The sequence below is a fragment of the Pelophylax lessonae genome (genome assembly GCF_965119305.1).
Source record: "Pelophylax lessonae genome assembly, chromosome: 4".
NCBI classification, from domain to species: domain Eukaryota; kingdom Metazoa; phylum Chordata; class Amphibia; order Anura; family Ranidae; genus Pelophylax; species Pelophylax lessonae.
In genome coordinates, this window is record NC_138771.1 from 226,947,582 (window position 1) to 226,969,187 (window position 21,606).

A 21,606-nucleotide genomic window follows, 5' to 3' on the forward strand; every position below is an offset into this window, starting at 1 on the left:
GTCCCTCGGGGGTCCCAGCCATCTATTAATGCACTGACTGCAGGCCTGGAGTCCTTTGTTTCCCAGGTGAAGGTGTCTTTTGGGTGGCGGGCTACCAAAAAGCCTCCCTTGCTTCATCTGTTTTGTCAGATCCTGAATCTGACTCTGCCACCGTGGACGCAACCCACCCTGTGGGGTCTTTAGCCACGCTCCCTGATCTATAAGATAGCGAGAATGATTCCTCCACACCTGTAGCTGTGCATGAGAAGGCGCTAGTTGATGCACTAACATCTTTGCGGGAGACTTTTAAAAATGGGAGGATGCAGCTGAGACTGCAGCGGAGGTGCCTGTTCGGTTTGGCACCCTCAAGTTGATTCGCGCAGCAAAAGTGTTTCCTTATCCTCCTATTTTAACAAGTTTGTCTATAAAATTGGGAGCGTCCAAAAACGCTCCTTGTTCCTAAACGCTTTGCTGAGGTACACCTTTTTTGAACGGTCACTTCTCAAGAAGTGGAGTGGACAGGTGACAGGAAGGTTGGAGTCTGTGTCCTGCAATATGTTCACTATTGTTGGTTCAGCGCTGAGGCCAGTCCTGGCCATTGTCCTGGTGTCGCACACACTGGGTGGGCTAAATTTTTGCACCGTGACCTAGAGGGTGAGCAGATTCCCCCTTTTGCTGAGTTGGCAGACCAGTTGGTCCTGGGGCTGCAGTTTGTCTGTGATGCCTCTTTGGATACGGCTCCCCTGATTTTCTAAGCTATCTGTTTCGACAGTGGTGCTTAGGCATGCATTTTGGCTTAAGTGTTGGTCTGCGGACCAGACTTCTAAGAAAGCTCTGACTGTTTTAATCTTTCAAGGAGATCGCCTGTTTGGGTCTACCCTGGATTTAGAGTCTCATGGGGGGAAAAGTACATTTTCTTCTACAGTCTGTAAAGGGAAAAGAACCTAATTGCAGATGGGGCCCATCTTTCTCGGCTCACAACGTGTTTTTTTTTTTTTTTCCTCTTCCCTCATGGTCCACTGACGAGGGGTTCAAAATATTTCAAGTCGTCGTCGTCGGGCGGTTCCAAACGGCCCTGGTCTGGCAAGCTGAGAGGGGGATTCTCTAGACCCGTGAACAAGGCTCCTTCAGCATGAAGATGCGCCCGCACCCATGCCTGGAGTGGGGGGACGTCTTCACTGGTTTCCTGGACCCGTGGACCTCCTTGGTAAATGATAAATGGGTCCACAAAGTGATGCTGTCTGGGTTCAAGAGTTTCGTACTTGTCCTCTGGAAAGGCTCTTTCCTTCCAATGTGCATCTGTCCCTGGACCGATTGAAAGCTCTTTTTTGGGGCATTGCAAGACCTGTTGCTTTAGGGTGTGATTTGTTCTGGTATCAGAACAGTTTCAATGTTTTTATCCTAACCTGTTCACAGTCCCGAAGAAGGGGGCAAGGTACGTTGGATTCTGGACCTTAAGGCCCTAAACTTTTGTGTTAGTGCAGAAATTCAGAATAGTCCATTTGCATGGTGGTGGCATCCCTACATCTGGGGGACTTTCTTGCCTCTATCGACATCAAGGATGCTTACTTGCACATTCCAGTATGTGCCTGACACCAGCGCTTCATCCGTGTGTTTTTTTTTTTTTTGGTGGGAGACAAGGGCTATCAGTTCGTGGCATTACCCTTTTGGTCTCGCCTCCGCTCCTCGGGTCTTCACAAAAGTGTTCAGCGGGGGATTGCGGCACTGGGCTACCTGGACGACCTCCTCTTGCGAGCGGAGTCCTCTGCTGCTTTGATGGATGACGTGGAGATCACTATACAGACCCTGAAGGAGTTTGGTTGGCTTCGAAATTACCAGAAGTCTGCTCTGATTCCATTTAGAAAATTGGATTATCTGGGTCTGACTCTGGATTAAACTCTAGCCAGTGTTCCTACCTCTGGACAAACTCCAGAAGTTGCATGCTGCGATTCATCTATTGCTGTCCAGCATGTGGTCCTTCCTGTTTAAAATCCAGGTGCTGAAGGTTTGCCTGGGTCAGTGATTCCGACACTGCTGAAGGCTAAGAAGTCTTCCTAGGAAGGTCTACCATCGTACGTGGAAAGTGTACATTTTGTGGTGTGAGTTGATCGGTGTTCACCCTTGTTCTTTTTCAGTGGTTCAGATGACCTTCCTTCCAACGAGTTGTTGAGCAGAAGTTGGCCTTGAGTATCATCAAGGGCCAGGTGTCGGCCTTGGTGGTAGTCTTTCTAGCCATGCACTCATTGGTGCATATTTTTTTTTTTTTTCCCCCAAGGGGTTTGACACCTGACTCCACTAATGTGGTCTCATCTACCGCTGTGGGATTTGATCTTGGTGCTTTTGTTTCTTCAGAAGCCTCCCTTTGAAAATATTCGGGGGATTTCCCCTGCTAACGCGGCCCCAGAAGGTGGCCTTTTGGGTGGCTATCACCTCTGCTCGCAGGGTGCCGGAGCTGGCGGCCATTATCTTGTTTTACCCCCCTCCCCATCTGGTGGTCCACAAAGATAAGTGGTGTTGCCTTCTGTGTCCTGGCCCAAACATCCTAAGGAATCTGCGTTGCATGCCCTGGATGTGGTTCTGGCGATTTGGGTATATCTGGGTATATCTGGCAGCCACGGAGGAAGGTCAGGTTCCTCCTTTCCCTGTAACGGTACGCTCTTCTCAGGTGCTTAGTGCTTCTTGGGCCTTTCGTCATCAGACGTCAGTTGCGCAGGTTTTATAGGCAGCCACTTGGTCATCGGTGCACACTTTCACTAAATTTTTACTGGATGGAGTGGATGTGTTGGCATGTGCGGATCCTTCTTTTGGCTGCAAGGTTTTGTAGGCTGCTGTATAGAGGGTCTGTTCTGACACTGCTTGGTATTAAACTGAAGGCCAGTAGCAGAGGGGGGGATGGGGGGGTGTATACTACCTATAGGCATAGCCAAGTCTTTTTTCTGCCTAGTGTCCTACTGCTGTAGGGGCCAATAGAACCCTGTGGTTCTGAATTATGGAGAGCTATATCTCTCTCAGTGAACTCGGAGAAAAGGATTTTACGGTAAGTACAAAAATCCTATTTTTCCATAGTCCATGATAATTTGGGGAGCCATGTCCTCTGCTGGTGTTGGCCCACTGTGCTTTATCCCAAGTTCAGCGCAGCTCTGTATTAGGAAATTCTAGAGCACTTTGTTTCCCTCTGCTCACCAGCTTTATGGAGATGCAGATTTCATTTTCCAGCAGGATTTGGCACCTGCCCACACTACCAAAAGTATCAAAACCTGGTTTAATGATCATGGTATCGCTGTGCTTGATTGGCCAGAAAGCTTGCTTGACCTAAACCCCATAGAGAATCTGTGGGGTATTGTCAAGAGGAAGATGAGACGCCAAACCCAACAATGCAGATGAGCTGAAAGCCACTATCAAAGAACCTTGGGTTTCCATAACCTCAACAGTGCCACAGGCTGATTGCCGCATTGATGCAGTAATTCATGCAAAAGGAACCCCAATCAAGTATTGATTGCATACTATACTGTACATGGATGTGCTTTTTCAGTAAGCCAACATGTATTAAAATCTTCTTTTTTTCTCTTTCGTTCACTGACGGACACAGCTCCATGTCTTCAGACCAATGGGCTTTATTCTGCTCTCTCCAGGAGTAGGACTATGCGGAAAACTTTTGGTTACGCCCCTGTAATTATAGGACTTCAGTTTTTTTTTTCTGCCTAGTCAGGAGTTAGGACCTCCCTGGGGATGGTAGCCCCCCCCCCTCATGCCTTTCCCCCCTTCTCCACAGTGGGGTTCCCCCTGCGTAGGTGCCCTCTGTCCTGTCCATCCCCCCCGGCCCTTTTGGGGGGGCATGGGTGCATTTGGGTAGGGGTGTCTGCTGTTGGGCCGGAGAGTAGTGGGTGGGCGCCGCTTTCGGCATCCCTTTTTTTGGGGGGGGGGGGTCCCTCCTGGGTTCTGTGTTTTATTTATTTATTTTTTCTTCTCTTCCTTCTCTTCCTTCCCCGTGGGGTGCGGCACCACGTGATGCTGCCATTTTGCCGTGGATTCTGTATTCCCGGCTTCGGCAGCCATGTTTGTGTAGTCCGGCAGCCATGTTTTTGGTTTCCCCTATAGGGAATAATGGTGGCCATTTTCGTGTGGTGATGTGCTCTCTAGTGTCAGGTTGGCGCAGCCTCTTTCTCTTTCCATCGCAGTGTGGCAGACTGTTTGGCGCTCTTCAGCTTGGGTGGTGAGTCTCTGGGGGTACACTATCCTTCTGCTATATTCTGCGCTGCGGGTACGCTTATTCTTGTGGTGCTCCAGCGGGGTGGGGGTGTCCGTCTCCTGTATTTTTTTTTTTTTTTTTTGCACGGCGCCGCTCAGATTGACCCTTCTATTGACCATGGAGCCTCTGGAGCGCGTATCACCACCTGATCCACTCCTGGAAGCTGCAGTACCCTCTGGGTCTTAGCCTGCCCTAGCGGCCATGACAGCAGACCTGCAAAGGAGGCCTAGCAAGAAGCGTCCCCCGCCTTTACATGTATCCTCTGCTTCCTCAGATTCTGAGGTGAATCTAGCCGCCGCGGACGAAAGTCAGCCCACTGGGTCTCTACGCATGCTGAGTGCTCTAATTGTGAGGATGAGTCGCCATCCTCCACAGCCATGCATGAAAAAGCACTGGTTAAGTTCCTAATTGTCAGTGTTGGAGGACTCGGCTGATGCTCGGCGACGCCGGTGCAGTTTGGCACCCGCAAATCCTCCAAGGTGACTAAGGTGTTTCCCTTTCCTACCTATTTTGACAAGATTCACTAGTCAGTGGGGTTCCCTGAAAAGCATGATTGACATACCTAAGCATTTCGCTAGGAGATATCCCTTGGAGGAGTGTCTTCTGAAAAAACGGTTCCACCGTCGGACTGTCAGGTATACAGACTAAATAAGGCCACACTTTTGCCGGTGAAGGGTCCTCTGTCCTTTTTTAAGGACCCCGTAGACAAGAGAGCTGAGGCTCTGGTCCGGTACCGTTTCACCGTGGCTGGTTCAATTTTGAGACCGGTGTTTGCTATTATCTTGAAATCTCAGACCTTACCAGAATAGGCACAGATTTTACACCAGGATCTGGAAGGGAGTCAACACCCTCCTGAGCTGGCAGATCAGTTGATCCAGGGTTACTGTATATTTGTGATGCATCCTTGGATGTGGCCCCCTTGGCCGGCAGGGTATCTGTGACAGCGGTGATCTTTCAGGGCATGATATGGTTGAAGTACTGGTCAACCGACCAGGCTTCTGAAAAGGTGCTGACTCATCTTCCTTTTGTAGGTGACCATTTGTTCGGTGCCTCTATGGAAGAGCTCTTTAAGGGTCTTATGGGAGGTAAGAGTACATTACTTCCACAGGTTGCTAAGGGCAAAGAACCTGGTCGTAAACGTGGTCTTCTCTGCTCACAAGCGGGCTTTTCGTCCACCTGGATCGCAGGAAAGGGGTTCGAGATCCACCCGTAACTTTGTGGGAGGCTCAGAGACTCTGGAATGGTAAGTCCAAAGCAGGCAGTTCTGGTACCGCAGACAAGCCTTCACCAGCCTGAAGGGGCGCCCTCACCCGCATCTGGAGTGGGGGGGATGTCTTCTTCTTTTTCCGGATCTGTGGATCTTGCTCATTCAAAACAAATGGGCCCACGAGTTGGTTCGGTTACAAGATCGACTTTCGGGCCTTGCCTCCGGCAAGATTCTTTCTTTCCAATTCACGCCTGACTCATGAGCGACTACAGGGCCTCTACTGAGCAGTGCAGGAGCTGTTGGCACAAGGAGTTATTGTGCCGGTTCCAGAGTCGGAACGATTTCAAGGTTTTTATTTAAACCTGTTTACAGTTCCCGGGAAGGCAAGGTTCGCCCGATCTTGGATCTCAAGGCTCTCAACCACTTGTGTGTGGCTTCAGAATTTTCAGATGGAGACAATCTACACGGTAGTAGCTTTCCTTCATCAAGGAGATCTTCTGGCTTCTATCGCTCTCAAGGACGCTTACCTTCATATTCCAATATGTCGGGCATCAGCGTGTTTTTCGTTTTTCTGTGGGCGAGGAGCACTATCAATTTGTGGCGTTACCTTTTGGTCTTGCCTCAGCGCCTCGGGTGTTTACAAAGGTTTTGACCCCAGTTCTGGCCTTGCTACGGCAGAAGGGGATTGCGGTACTTGGTTACCTGGATGATATTCTTCTGCGTGCAGGGTCTTCCTCGGCTCTAGAAGCCGACTTGAACATTACTGTGCGAACTCTACAGAAGTTTGGGCGAACACTAAATTTTCAGAAATACTGACTCCCTCCACCAAGCTGGACTTGGTGTCTGCCCGGGTATTTCTTCCTCAGACTAAACTTCTGAAGCTACAGGATGTGGTTCGACTCCTGTTGTCCAACAATCGGTCATCACTCCAGGACTTGCATGCAAGTACTGGGTCTGGTATCCATCTTCAAATCGGTTTCATTTGCGCAGTTCCACACCAGACCTTTGCAAAGGGAGATTCTGACCAAATGGAACAAGGATCCCCTGTCATTGGACAATCTCTGATCCTGTTGAGTCGGGGTTCAAGGGAGTCTTTTTTTCTATGGTGGCTCTGCTTCCCGGCCCTACTTCGGCGAAAATCCTTTCTTCCCCTGTATTGGACTGTAATCACCACAAATGCCAGTCTGTCTGGGTGGGGAGGTGTCTTGGTAGTGTGTTCGGTTCGGAGGTGTCTGGACTCGGGAGGAGTCCAGGTTGCCGATCAACATCCTGGAAATTTGGGTGATCAGACTTTGTCCCAATAGACTGACTGACTGTATCCGCACAGGTCGTCCCTGCAGACGATTGGACAATGCTACGGCTGTGGCAGATGTCAATCAAGAGGGCATAAAGAGTGCCCTGGCATCCCGGGAAGTGGCCGGTATCTTGAGCTGGGCCGAACTATATGTTCCGGCCCCCTCTGCTGTGCACATTCTAGGAGTAGAGAATTGGCAGGCGGACTATCTCAGTCGGTAGACGTTGGATCCGGGAGATATGTCTTCACCCGGAGGTATTTCATCAAGTGTCTTCGGTGGGGGACTCCTGATGTGGACCTACTGGCTTCCCCTCTCAGTAGGAAGGTGCTGAGGTTTGTCTTAAGGTCTTGGGATCCTTTGGCCGATGCTGCAGGTGGCCCCTTGGGGTCTTTAGTGTCTGATTTACGCCTTTCCTCCAATACAACTTCCGTCACGGGTTTTACGTAGAATGGAGGTAGAAGGGATTCCAGTCATTCTGGTGGCACCAGACTGGCCTCGCCGGTCTTGGTACGCAGGCCTGATAAGGCTGGTAGACATCCTTCGGAAACGTCCGCTCAGGGAAGATCTCTCTCAGGGACCAATCTTCCATCCTGCTTTACAGTCGATGACTTTTAACTGTCTGGCTATTGAAAGCTAGGTGCTGAAGGACAGAGGGCTGTCTGAGTCGGGGATTCCCACATTGTTAAAAGCTAGGAAATCTACTACTACTTCTAGGAAGGAAGGTCTATCATTGCGTTTGGAAGGCGTACGTTACTTGGTGTGAGTCCTGGGGGGGGGGTTCTCCCCACTCCTTTTCTGGGTCTCGCCTGTTGGAGTTTCTAAAATTGGGTGTATGGGTGTAGATAGTTTGGCTTTGGGCACCATCTAGGGCCATATTTCCTCCTTGGCTATATTTTTCCAAAGGCCGTTGGCTGTGAAGTCATTGGTTTACACTTTTGTACAGGGAGTTCGCCATCTGGCTTCTCCGGTGCAATCCCTGGTACCTCAGTGGGATCTCAATTTGGTACTGTCGGTGCTTCAAAAGCCTCCCTTGGAAAATATTTGAGAACTTCCTCTGCTCACTGTCGCAGAAGGTGGCTTTCTTAGTAGCTATTACTTCCGCACATCGGGTGTCGGACACCTTACCTGGTGATGGGGACAAAGTGGTGTTGCAACCCTGTCAGGCGTTCCTTCCTAAGGTGGTTTTGGGGTTTCATTTGTATGAGGATATTGTGTTAACGTCCCTATGTCCTAAGCCGAAATATCCTAAAGAAATTGCCTTCCATTCCTTGGATGTGGTAAGGGCAATTCAGGTGTACCTGGCGGTGACTGAACAGATTTGAATATCCGATTCTTTGTTCTTACTGATGGACCTCTTAAGGGACAGGCCGCGTCTACTGCAACCCTTTCCAAGTGGGATCAGGAAAATGGTGGTGCAGGCCTTGTCCATTAAGGGTCAGGTTCCTCCTTTCCCTGTTAAAGCACATTCTACAAGGGCGCTTAATGCCTCCTGGGCCTTCCGTAATCAGGCGTCAGCGGTTTAGGTATGCAAGACGGTTACGTGGTCGTCTATTCACACAGTCACAAAGTTTTTTTATAAGGTGGATGTACTTCATTTTCTGATGCAGCATTTGTCACAAAGTTTTGCAGGCTGCGGTTGCAGAGTCTTCAGCTTCTTAAAGGTGGAATTTTTTTTTTCCTGGTGGTGAGCTCCTGTTACTAGTTGAGCTCCTCCTGTTTTTACCTGGTTGGCTATGTTTAGCCTTGTTGGGAAGTCTGCGTATTGCTGTGTTTTTTTTTTTTTTTTTTTTTCTCTTCCTACTCTTTCTATATTGACACTGCTTTGGGACATCCCAATGATCTGAAGACATAGAGCTGTGTCCATCAGTGAACAAAAGAGAAAATTGGATTTTGTCTTGCGGTAAAATCCTTTTTCTCAGAGGTTTTCTCTGGACGTTCACTGATGGCCACATCACCCGCCCCTCTGTTGGGTTGTGTTTTTTATATGTTCTTCTGACACTGCTTGTTACAAACTGAAGTCCTATAGCAGGAAGTGATGGTATACCCTCTGGGACTGCCCCAGGGGTGTAACTAAAAGGGTTTCCACCTAGTCCTACTCCTGAAGAGAGGAGCATAAAGGATTTTACGGTAAGACAAAAATCAATTTTTTATTTATTTTTTTTTTTTGGTGGGGTTTCCATTTGTTTTTTTTTTGGTGGGGGTGTAAGTGTACTAGCACCATCATGACGTCCTGAATCCTGGTAGCGGAGCAGACTTGTGATCTGAGTCAGATGTAACCATGGATTCTTCCATTTATTCTGCCTCAGTATCTGAAAAACTGACATGTTTGCCAGATGTGAATGGCAAACATGTCACACGCCTAGGTTTCCACACATTGATTGAGTCTGTATCATAGTCCAGTTTCTCTCAGCATTTTCTTTCTTGGTTTCTATGATATCCTTCTCCAATCTGTTAAATCTTTATTCAATAGTTTAAGCCACTACAGAACACGACTGAGTTTGCTGACTTGGATAATGTCCTCCTGGAGCACTGAAATCTCGTTTTTGTAGCTTTTTGATCATTCGTTTTTAGATGTAGTAATGATATTCATAAGGGCAATGGAACATGTCGACAATGTCCCCATTTTTTTTTATTTCTTTAAATCCTCATTCTAAAGTTCAAAAGTGGAGAATTTCTTTATAAGTAAACCCCTAGGAATTCTCTCCAAAGCCACGTATTCGGACAGCGTGCTGGAATCCCAATAAGCTGATTTCCTTGCTCATTGACTTTTCCAGGTTACGGAAATGCAATTTAACCGAGCCTATCTAGCAGTAGGCTGTCTGAAAATCCGACTGGTGTCCCGCGTCGTCTGAATATCATACATATTGTAATGCAGAGAGCAGGTGTGTATGTGTGTGTGTATGTATGTATATGTATATATATTAGTGTCCTTAGCTGAGCTGGTGCCAATGTGAGTAGCCAAAGTCCAACAAAGATGCACACACCGTTTTAGGCCAAAAGGAAAAATTCAGCGCATCGTTGAAGATGCTTGCCACGACTCACCATCGTAGAACACGAGGATACCAGAAAGAAATATGGCCACACACCACAGCTGAAATGGTGCTTGTTAAATTTCTTTATTCATCGCCAGGTCAGGCAGACAAGGGACAAGTTGATGCGTTTTTACAGGAACATACCATGCTTGTTCACAACATCGATATGGCAAAAACACCTGCTATTTAAAGTGTAAGTTCAAAGAGACCGCACCTCAAATCACCTGTGTTTGATTTCAGGCTAATGCATGACCATTCCATATAATAACATTTAAAGAGCATAATCCCACAAAATCCAGAAATATTTTAAAATAACATCCATAAAAGAAAAAAAAGGGGAAAATACAAATAAAAAGGAAACCAAGAAAAACAAACACATGCCACTGGTACTCGCCAGTTCACCATAAAGTAGAGCAGCACTAGTACTGGCACTCTGCTGCATATGAGAATCATGTGATTGTAGCACCTATGGAACGGGGATCGGGAACACCTGACCTTGGCAGCAACCTCCTACTTTTGACATTTTTGCCAATAAATAAAGTATTTCACAGGTAAAGCACCTGGTTGTCAGGGACTGTTTGAACCGCTACAAATTTAACTGCAAACGCTAGCAGAGATCAGGCCTGACTCCAGCGCTGCAGTTTTGTGTGCTGTGTATCGGAAGAGAGTGACAGTGATCTACTGACCCTGGACTTCGTTTGAGGGAGGTCGAAGGGGCTAGACGCAGATGCTGGCAGGTGTTGGGGCTGATCCTGCTAACGCTGCATTTTTGGGAACCCTATGCTATTGGAGCAGCTAGTATAGTTCTGATCAAAGATATTGATCCATTCAGCCTATACTAGTAATGGATGTGTATAGTGTGTTAGTTTTACTGGTAATGAAAGGGTTAAAATGTATTAGTGAATATGTGGCAGGGAATCTGACGCTGTCTGGGATTGGTGCTAACTGGCGTCACCCGTGACATGAATAGTGATGAGAAAAAAGATCTGTACACTGTACTAATGACACGTTGACAGTAAGTGAACATAACTGGGGTTGATCAGGGGGTTAAAACTTTATATGGTAATATATGGCGGGTTCCCCTTGATCCTATCTGGGACTGACACCAACGCTATCTAGCGTCACCAGTGACACCAATATCGTGAACAATTAAATATCTGTACACTGTTTTTAGTGACAAAAGCGTTTCACATAGTTCCCCACACACAACTAATGTGTAAGGTAAATTTGACAGGCTTGAAAAGATCCATTTGTAAATGGATAGAAAACTGGCTAAAAGATAGAATTCAGTGGGTAATAACTCTTACTCTGAATGGTCTAAGGTTATCAGTGTTGTACCCCAAGGATCGTTGTTGGGACCCTTACTTTTTAATATCTTTAAAAATTATATAGGGTCTGGGTTAAAAGTACCATTTCAGGCTTTTCAGATGACACCAAGCTATGCAGTGGAATACCTTCCTTACAGGATGTCTCCAATTTACAACCTGACCTCAATGCACTGTTAATTTTGTGACACTGGCAAATTATGTTTAACCACTTGCCGACCGCCGCAAGTACATATACTGCAGCGGTCCGCCACCGGTACGTCACTCGCCCGTGAGCCAATAGGGGGGAGCACGCACCGCCGGAGGCGCGCCCCCGCTCGTTCACTGGGATCCCCGCACGAGTGGCCGGCGCCTCTGATCTCCCGCTGGAGAGAGAGAAAGGCAGGCGGCTGATGTAATCAAAGCCGCTTGTCGTTCTCCCTGGTGTAACTGCAGAGATCATACGATCCTGCTATGTAGGATCGTATGTCTCTGTGGTTACATCAAAAGCCACGCCCCTTGACAGAAGCATGCCCCTAGGGACACAACCCCTTGATCACTAATAAAGTTAACCCCTTCCCTTTCAGTGTCATTTTTACAGTAACAGTGCATATGTATAGCACTGTTTACTGTAGTAATGTCACTGGTACCCCCAAAAGTGTCAAAAATGTAAGTCAAGGGTCTGATTTGTCCGCCGCAATGTCAGCAGTCCCGCAAAAAAAAAAAAAACCGCAGATCGCCGCCATTACTAGTTAAAAAAAAAACAATAAAAATGACATAAATCTTTCCCTTAGTAAACGCAATAACTTTTGCGCAAACCAATCAAAATACGCTTTTTTTTTTTTTTTACCAAAAATATGTAGCAGAAAACAAATTGGCCTAAAATGTTAAAATTTAGATTTTTTAAAATTTTTTTTTTTTTTGGGAATTTCATATAAATGTGAAAAATATTGTTTTTTTCAAAATTGACGCTCTTTTTTGATTATAGCGCAAAAGCCCTGTTTGTGGGAAAAAAAGGACATCAATTTCATTTGGGTACAGCATCGCACGACCGCGCAATTGTCCGTTAAAATCATGCAGTGCCGAATCGCAAAATAGGCCCTGATCTTTGAGCAGCCAAATCCTCCGGGGCTTAAGTGGTTAATGTTGATAAATGTAAAGTTATGCACTTGGGGGCTAAGAATATGCATGCATCATACATACTAGGGGGAGTACAACTGGGGGAATCAATGGTGAAGCACAGTCTGGGGGTTTTGGTAAATCAGAAGTCTAATGATGGCATGCAATGCCAAGCTGCAGTTTCCAAAGCAAGCAGTCTTCTTTTTTTTATTTTTTTTTTATTAAGCGAGGTATGGACTGCAGAGAGAGAGTGTTCATTTTGCCCCTGTACAAATCCTTAGTAAGAACTCATCTGGAATAAACGGATCAGTTGTAGGCACCGATTCTCAAAAAAGATATTGGGGGAACTAGAGAGTGTGCAGAGAAGGGCAAGAGGCTGGTAAGAGGCATGGAGGAGCTCTGCTAGGGGGATATATTAAAAATGTAAATGTATTCTCTCTTGAGAAAAGGAGATTAAGGGGGGATATTAACATGCACAAATGCATAAGTGGTCCATATAGTGAACTTGGTGTTAAATTATTCACTTTAGGGTCATCACAAAGGACAAGGGGGCACCTCTTAATGTGTAGACTCTAGAGGAAAAGAGATTTCATCTCCAAATACGGAAAGGTTTCTTCATAGTAAGAGCTGTAAAAATTGTGGTATAGACTCCCTCCAGTGGTGGTTCTGACCAGCTCAGTAGATTGCTTTAAAAAAGGCCTGGATTCTTTCCTAAATGTTCATCCATATACCTGGGTACTAACATTTTATGGTAGAGTTGGTCTAGTGAATATCAGATTGCCTCTTGTGGGATCAGGAAGGAATTTCTTCTCCTGCTGGAGCAAATTGAATCATGCTTTGCTGGGGTTTTTTGACTTTCCCTGGATCAACTGTGGGTATAGGATTGTGTATATGGGATTGTATGGTTTATGGTTTTTTTTTTTTTTTTTTTCTTTTGGTTGAACTAGATGGACTTGTCTTTTTTTCAACCAGACTAACTATGTAACTATGTTCTTGTGACCTTGCCATAAAAATAATTTTTTTCTTTTTTTCCTTTTTGTGTATCCATAGCAAATAAACAAGCATTTGTTGCCTGAAAGCAATGAAGATTTATTAAAGAATGCTCTTGCTGTTGGAAATGTGAAGTTAGTTAAAGAACTCTTAGATTCAGGTGAGATCAATGAACTACTGCAGTTTTCTGTTTGGTTCAATCGAGTTTTGTCAAAACATCTATGCACATGCACACAATGCATGCATGAAAAGGAATATGTAACACTTCCAATGATTTGCGTTGTACAGAAATCCTAACATGTCTGTTTCATTTTTGCTCAGGTATTTTCTAGCATTCCAGCTTTACCCAGTCATGCATAGTTGTACAGGCTCCTCTTCTGTACAAAATTGACTTTTCTCTTGCGTCCTCTGACAGTCGCCGCCCACTCATTCAATCTGCACGTCTGGGTATTGGCCTTCTCCACAGGAGTAAGCTAGGCAGAAGATTTTGTTAGAATAATCACAAAACCTTTGTATAGACACGCCTACAGGGGGCTGTCCCTCTGGTCAATACCCCAGCTAGCTTCATTCCCAATTCAGTTTTCTGCTGCCTAGCTTAGGAGTAGGTTGGCTTTCCCTGGCTGTGGCTTGGGTCTCCAGCTTTTTTCTTTTTATGTTTCTTTCTCTGAAAAAGTATTTTTTCTTTTAAAGATAGCTTTTTATTTTCTCCTTCGCTTAGTCGGACTTTAGAAGACTACAGTGTTTGCAGAGCTGGGACTCGCACTGGTTATTCTAGAGCCTTACCTACTCCCCGCCTGTCATCAAGCGTTAGCAGGTTATTGGTACACCCAGGCCTCGCAAACGACAATGTCCCTGACTTCGGGGATAAGCCTGCGAAGTTGCTATCTTCGCTGGGATGTCTCATCCGCGGGACGCCCATGTGTTGCCAGTGTCCCTTTCGGCTGACGGCACCCCCACTCAGGGTCGGAGGTTTCCTGTCGCAGAGCGGTGCCCACATTCGCTGGACTGGTGAGTATCCTACTACCCCTCTGTCTTTGACCATGTTTTTTGGGTGTGTTTGTGGGCCCTCTGTTTTGGGGATGACATTTCAGTATAGGTTCTGTGATGTCCCCCTCATGGTTGTAGGTACGGTTCCTGTGTGTCCCTTCCCGGTCCCTTCGGGGGCGCCGCCATGGTTTAACCGCAGTGTGTGTGTGTGGGGGGGGGGGGTGCGGGGTGGTCTCCTACGTCCCTGGGGGGGCTTGTGGTACTCTGTGGGGGCCAGTGCATGGTGTTTTGGGGCCACAATTGGCGCTAAACTGCGCGGCCGCCATTTGGGGTGTGGGCAGGCTGTTCGGCCTCATAGTGTGGGCAGCAGCCATTTTCTGTCATCCTTTTGGCGCCGATTCGGCGCCATCTTTAGTGTGGGCATGATGTCCTTTGTGGGCAGCGGCCATTTTTCTAGGGCTTCGCTCCATTGACTTCTATTGGCAACCATTTTCTTGTGGCTCAGGGCTGGCTTTACCTCTAGGGGCGTGAGGTCACTTCCTCCTTCTTCCCTTCAGATCCTCAGCAGCGCGGGCAAGTATAACACACTGTGGGGGGCTTTTTACTGTTTTCTCTGGCCTGGATTCCTGCTAGCACTCGTTTTTACAGATTCCTGTAGCAAGGGACAAGGGCTCCATTTGCGGTGCAGGTTTGCGGTGGGACCGCGGGAATCGCCGATTTAAAGGGCCAGCGTAATTTAAATTGATATTGCTATTATGGAGTCCCAGGATAGCAAATTTCCCCCATATCTGGTGGAGGGTTCAGGTACTCCTAAATCCTCTGCCATAGTCTCGCTAACTGCAGCACTTGTGACTTTAGCGTCAAAAGTGGATTTGCTGATGTCTGACCGGGCTTCTAAGAAAAGGCCTATCAGAATCAGTCTTCTGATTCTGATCAGTCTTCTGATTCAGAGCCAGATTTGGTTGCCGCGGACAATGTCCCCCCTGAGGGGTCTCAGTCCTCTGTCGGTTGTGGAGGAGGATTCGTCCTCAGGGTCAGCGCGGGACCGCGCTGCGGTGGACGTACTTATCAGCTCTGTTAAGGAAACGTTGAATTTGGATGATGAGCCCCACCTGTCGGGTAAGCGGTCTTCCTTTGGGACCCGCAAGGCCCAAAAGGCGGGTTAGGTTTTTCCTTGTCCCGAGGAGTTTCACGAAACTGAATGACCAATGGCGCCGTATCAAACATAATTTTGTGGTATGTATAGGGGGATTAACCGCGCTAAAGGAAGCAAATTAAACCGCAGCAACTTCCAGTGTGACCACACCCTAATGAATATTTCTAAATTAAGTTGCGCTAAAATATGATCGATGGAGATATAAAGTCCATAAAGTCCCAACAATAAATGAAGATGTAATCCAGGACCAGACTCCCTTAAGGGTATATGCTTACCAGATTGAGGTAAGATAAAAGCGGATGCTCTATGTAAATCTTGTCACCTTGATAGTAGATCCAGGCCCACGTGAGCGGTAAACTCAATGGTCATTGGATCATGGAAAAAAAGTAAAATACGCAATAGCGTAAAACCCAACAACTAAATTGATTAAACACCACGGTGTTGCTTAAAGGATGAATTCCGTGTGAAATAAACCTCCACCAATAGTCACTAATGAAAGTGAGCTGATATGTAAACATAAAAGGGAAAGTAATTGAGTGATAAATACCCCTTACCAAATAGAGATAAGGGTTAATGCAAACAAAACCATTATAATGTGTTCCAGCTGAAGTTGCCTCTTACCAAACGACAGTAAATAAATAGCCCAAGTGAGGGAGGCAATGTTGGGAAGATTGAGTGTTGAACCACCACCAACTAGATTAGCCTCTTACCATGTGAGAGTAAAAACAAGTATGTGCAAATCACAATCCAATGTGACACCCGGATTCAATACCAAGAAACACCAGTAGGGGTCGCCTCTTACCAGATCAAATATTCAGCCAGGCCTGTATGGTAATCAATGATTCGGGGACCCGACCCTGGACTTGAACAACTAGTCCTCAGATGTATCCAGAGGTGTTCCAAATGTTCACCAACAAAAAGGAAAAGAGGCTCCCATAGCGTAAAACCATTTAAAAATGTATTCAAGTAAAAACAGGAAAACTTACAAGAGACCAGGATGGAATGAGCAATGTATGCAGCCGCCGGCCGGACGGCTTCGCTCGCCCGCACTCTCTGGTCGCAATCCGATGACGTCAGTACGCCGTGCCCTGACGACGTTTCGTCACAGATGACGTTTTCAAAGGTGCGGACGGCGTACTGACGCCATCTATTTATGCGGGGAGGTGAGCCAAAACCGGAAGTAGGTGAGGATCATCTCGCCATCTGAAGTGGGGGAAACCGGAACCGGAATGATAATCCACACGCTACCCGGAGATTAACACCACTAAACATTGTACATAAAACAACGTTAATTGTTTGAAAAAACCCCGCAAGCCAGTTATAATTAATACTGTACTTGTAACAGCAATCAATTATCAAATAAAGAATGATCATAACCTCCTAGGAAGGGTCAATCATAACGCCATCTAGTGGATATAAATCAGTGTTACAGAATTAAAAACATAATAGTCACATCAGGACAGCACCATTAATTAACCATCACAATGAGATAGAAGGTTGTAAATGGAAAAAATTAATGATATTAACAAAAAAGGTTGATTCAATTCTTGAGAGTTAATATAGCAAACCCAAATGGCTATTGATTATATGGGCCAGACCCACATGGTTACCAATTAAATAAACCAGACCCCATATAGTGCTAATGAGGTCCTATAGGTGTTAACACATATATGCCGGTTGCATCATGTAATTAGTGCTGTCCTGTTGCGATAACAATGGAACAATATACTTGGTCGAAAATAAGTATATAAAAAGGAAAATATTATAAATAAAATGGAAACCCGATTAAGCTAAATATGCCCCGTCACTTGCCAACTTGTTTATGGCCCAGTGGGAGGACGACGTCATCTATGCCCACCGCAGGCCGCAAATACTGCTCTTGGCTAGGTACATAGATGACGTGCTCCTCCTCTGGGATGGCCACCACAGTGATTTGATATCTTTTTTGGACTATTTGAATTCCAATGATCGGGGTATCCAGCTAAATTATGCGTGTAGCCAGTCTACTATTAATTTCCTTGATCTCACCATAAGCATCAAGGATGGACAATTTTCCACATGTACATATTTCAAAACAACCGACAGGAATTCATATATTCCTGTCGATAATTGCCATTACGCACCATGGCTAAGGTCTATACCCAAAGGCCAATACCTTCGTATTAGGCGTAATTGTAGTGATTTTCAGGAGTTCCAAACTCAGGCTCGTATTCTCACTGAGAGGTTTCTTGATAAGGGTTACAGTGAAAAATTTCTCGATGCAACACTTTTGGAGGTCAGTAGATTGGATAGAACGCAACTATTGAACAATGTGTCTAAAGTTGATAATAAAGACTCTTCATATAATTTACCTTTTTGTTACCCCCTTTTCAACCCAACATATGAGTATAAAAAATATAGTCAGTCGCCACTGGCATATTCTTGGCAACGACCCAGTCTTGGGCAGTACTCTACCTGATAGACCACGTGTGGTATTCAAAGGGGCTCCTACTTTGAGAGACAAAGTGGCACCTAATGTTTTAGAACCACCAGCTCCCAAACCCACTTTTTTAAGCCAGCTAACTGGATTTTACAAATGCAACAGATGCCGTGTCTGTTCTTTCAGTTCTAATAAATGTAGAACAGTCAAAGAATTTGCATCTACTGGTACAGGCAGAGTCCATGCTATAAGGCCATTCATTTCCTGCATGAGCACTGGCATTGTTTATTTGCTCCAGTGCCCATGCGGGCTTCAATATATAGAACGAACGAAAAGACCGTTACAAGTAAGACTCAACAAACACATATCAAATATACTCAAGGGTTTCCCTAAACACTCGGTGTAACACGATGCCCTTGTCCATGACAAAAATCCCAGGAATACTTTATTCCTTGGGATAGATAAATTTGTACCTCATTGGAGGGGTGAACCCCTAGTTAGAGGCATCTCAAAGCTAGAGATGACCTGGATTCACCGGGTCAAAACTTACGTACCGTTTGGACTCAATGTCGACATTGAAACAAACGCGTTTATAGACAATGCCTAATATATCCAGCTTAATCAGGTTTCCATTTTATTTATAATATTTTCCTTTTTTTATACTTATTTTCGACCAAGTATATTGTTCCATTGTTATCGCAACAGGACAGCACTAATTACATGCAACCGGCATATATGTGTTAACACCTATAGGACCTCATTAGCACTATATGGGGTCTGGTTTATTTAATTGGTAGCCATGTGGGTCTGGCCCATATAATCAATAGCCATTTGGGTTTGCTATATTAATTCTCAAGAATTGAATCAACCTTTTTTGTTAATATCATTAATTTTTTCCATTTACAACCTTCTATCTCATTGTGATGGTTAATTAATGGTGCTGTCCTGGTGTGACTATTATGTTTTTAATTCTGTAACACTGATTTATATCCACTAGATGGCGTTATGATTGACCCTTCCTAGGAGGTTATGATCATTTTTTATTTGATAATTGATTGCTGTTACAAGTACAGTATTAATTATAACTGGCTTGCGGGGTTTTTTCAAACAATTAACGTTGTTTTATGTACAATGTTTAGTGGTGTTAATCTCCGGGTAGCGTGTGGATTATCATTCCGGTTCCGGTTTCCCCCACTTAAGATGGCGGGATGATCCTCACCTACTTCCGGTTTTGGCTCACCTCCCCGCATAAATAGATGGGGTCAGTACGCCGTCCGCACCTTTGAAAACGTCATCTGTGACGAAACGTCGTCAGGGCACGGCGTACTGACGTCATCGGATTGCGACCAGAGAGTGCGGGCGAGCGAAGCCGTCCGGTCGGCGGCTGCATACATTGCTCATTCCATCCTGGTCTCTTGTAAGTTTTCCTGTTTTTACTTGAATACATTTTTAAATGGTTTTACGCTATGGGAGCCTCTTTTCCTTTTTGTTGGTGAACATTTGGAACACCTCTGGATACATCTGAGGACTAGTTGTTCAAGTCCAGGGTCGGGTCCCCGAATCATTGATTACCATACAGGCCTGGCTGAATATTTGATCTGGTAAGAGGCGACCCCTACTGGTGTTTCTTGGTATTGAATCCGGGTGTCCCATTGGATTGTGATTTGCACATACTTGTTTTTACTCTCACATGGTAAGAGGCTAATCTAGTTGGTGGTGGTTCAACACTCAATCTTCCCAACATTGCCTTCCTCACTTGGGCTATTTATTTACTGTCGTTTGGTAAGAGGCAACTTCAGCTGGAACACATTATAATTGTTTTGTTTGCATTAACCCTTATCTCTATTTGGTAAGGGGTATTTATCACTCAATTACTTTCCCTTTTATGTTTACATATCAGCTCACTTTCATTAGTGACTATTGATGGAGGTTTATTTCACACGGAATTCATCCTTTAAGCAACACCGTGGTGTTTAATCAATTTAGTTGTTGGGTTTTACGCTATTGCGTATTTTACTTTTTTTCCATGATCCAATGACCATTGAGTTTACCGCTCACGTGGGCCTGGATCTACTATCAAGGTGACAAGATTTACATAGAGCATCCGCTTTTATCTTACCTCAATCTGGTAAGCATATACCCTTAAGGGAGTCTGGTCCTGGATTACATCTTCATTTATTGTTGGGACTTTATGGACTTTATATCTCCATCGATCATATTTTAGCGCAACTTAATTTACAAATAATTTTGTGGTGCCCAAGAGATTTCAGTACCGTTATCCCTTTGCGGATCCGGTGGATTCTCGCTGGACTGCGGCTCCTAAGGTGGACCACACTGTGTCCAGGTTAAATAAAGCAACTTTAATGCCCGTGGAGGATTCCCTGGTGTTTAAAGACCCGGCAAATAGGCGGTGGAGACACTTTCCCGCCACTTCTATCTGGTGGCGGGGTCCTTGCTGAAGCCCGTGTTCGCTTCGGTCATGGTCTGTCAGGCTGTGGTTGAGTGGGCAAAGACGCTTAAGCGCACTCTCATTGCTGAATCCACCTCTTCTGCTGCGCTGGAGATGGTGGATTAAATGGGCCAGGCCGTCGTGTACCTGTGTGACGAGGCCCCATTAGTCGCACGTCTGTCGGCGGCCGCTATCCGCCATATTACTTGTTGAAGAGTTGATCGGCCGACCAGTCTTCAGAGAAGACGTTGACTGACATCCCTTTTGTGGGAAGTCGTCTTTTTGTGGACTCTCTGAATGAACTGATCAAAGGGCTCACTGGGGGTGAGCACTCTTTTACCCCAGGGGAAAATCGTCCCGCGCCAAGCGGGGTCCCTCCTTTAAGCCTAATCAGGGGTCCTTTCGTGCCTTTAAGACACAGGATGAAGGCAAGTCCTTCAAGGCCTCTGGTAGTCAGAAGAAGCCTTGGGCGGGTAAGTCCAAGGGTGGCAACGCTGGCACAGCGGCCCAGTCCACTTCGTCCTGAAGGGACGCCCTCGCCCGTCTCTGGGGTGGGGGGGGGACGTCTGCGTTGTTTTCCAGAACCCTGGCTGTCCAAAGTTCGGGACAGGTGGGTTCAAGAACTCATTAGTTCAGGGTACAAGATCGCGTTTCGGTCTCGCCCCGGACGGTTCAGGGCGCACTCGCCCAAGAAGTGGTCATCCCGGTTCCACGTCGGGAGCGGTTTCGGGGTTTTTACTCCAATCTGTTCACAGTGCCCAGAAAGGAGGGCAAAGTGCGTTCGATTTTGGACTTGAAGTTCCTGAACCGCTTTGTGCGGGTTCAGAAGTTCCGGATGGAGTCCCTCTGGTCAGTGGTGGCATCCCTGAGTCCAGGGGACTTCCTGGCCTCCATCGATCTCAAGGATGCATATCTATACATCCCTACGAGGGTCACCAGAGGTAGCTCTGCTTGGCAATCGCGGAGGAGCATTATCAGTTCGTGGCGTTGCCTTTCGGCCTCGCTTCGGCTCCAAGCGTATTCACCAAGGTGTTGGCTCCTGTTCTAGCCCTGTTAAGGGTGCAGGGAATTGCAATCCTCGGTTATCTGGATGATCTCCTTTTTAGGTCGAGTTCAAGTGCCACCCTGCTGCGCGATCTGGCGATCACGGTCCAGACGCTCCAGGATTTCGGGTGGACCATCAATTTTCATAAGTCGACTTTGTCGCCTTCAGTTCGTCTCCCCAACCTGGGGATGATTCTGGACTCCGCCCAGGCGAAGGTCTTTCTTCCGGAGGACAAGCTCCGGATCCTGCAGGACGAGGTCCGGTCCCTCGGGGACAACGAGCTCTCCTCTCTTCGGACCTGCATGCGGTCCCTGGGCCTGATGGTATCGGCTTTCGAGGCAATCCCATTTCCACAGTTTCACACGAGATTTCTTC

At 46.3% G+C, this 21,606-nt stretch overlaps 1 protein-coding gene across 1 annotated transcript in view; it reads left to right on the forward strand.

Moving 5' to 3' along the window:
* The window catches only part of ASZ1 (ankyrin repeat, SAM and basic leucine zipper domain containing 1), a gene marked incomplete at its 3' end in the record, with an annotated part of 757,393 nt that overhangs the window by 23,521 nt on the left and 712,266 nt on the right, over nt 1-21,606 (forward strand). Inside the window, exon 2 of the mRNA XM_082255308.1 lies at nt 13,236-13,335. Coding sequence (XP_082111434.1) covers nt 13,236-13,335 — 100 coding nt within the window. The remainder of the gene's footprint in view (nt 1-13,235; nt 13,336-21,606) is intronic.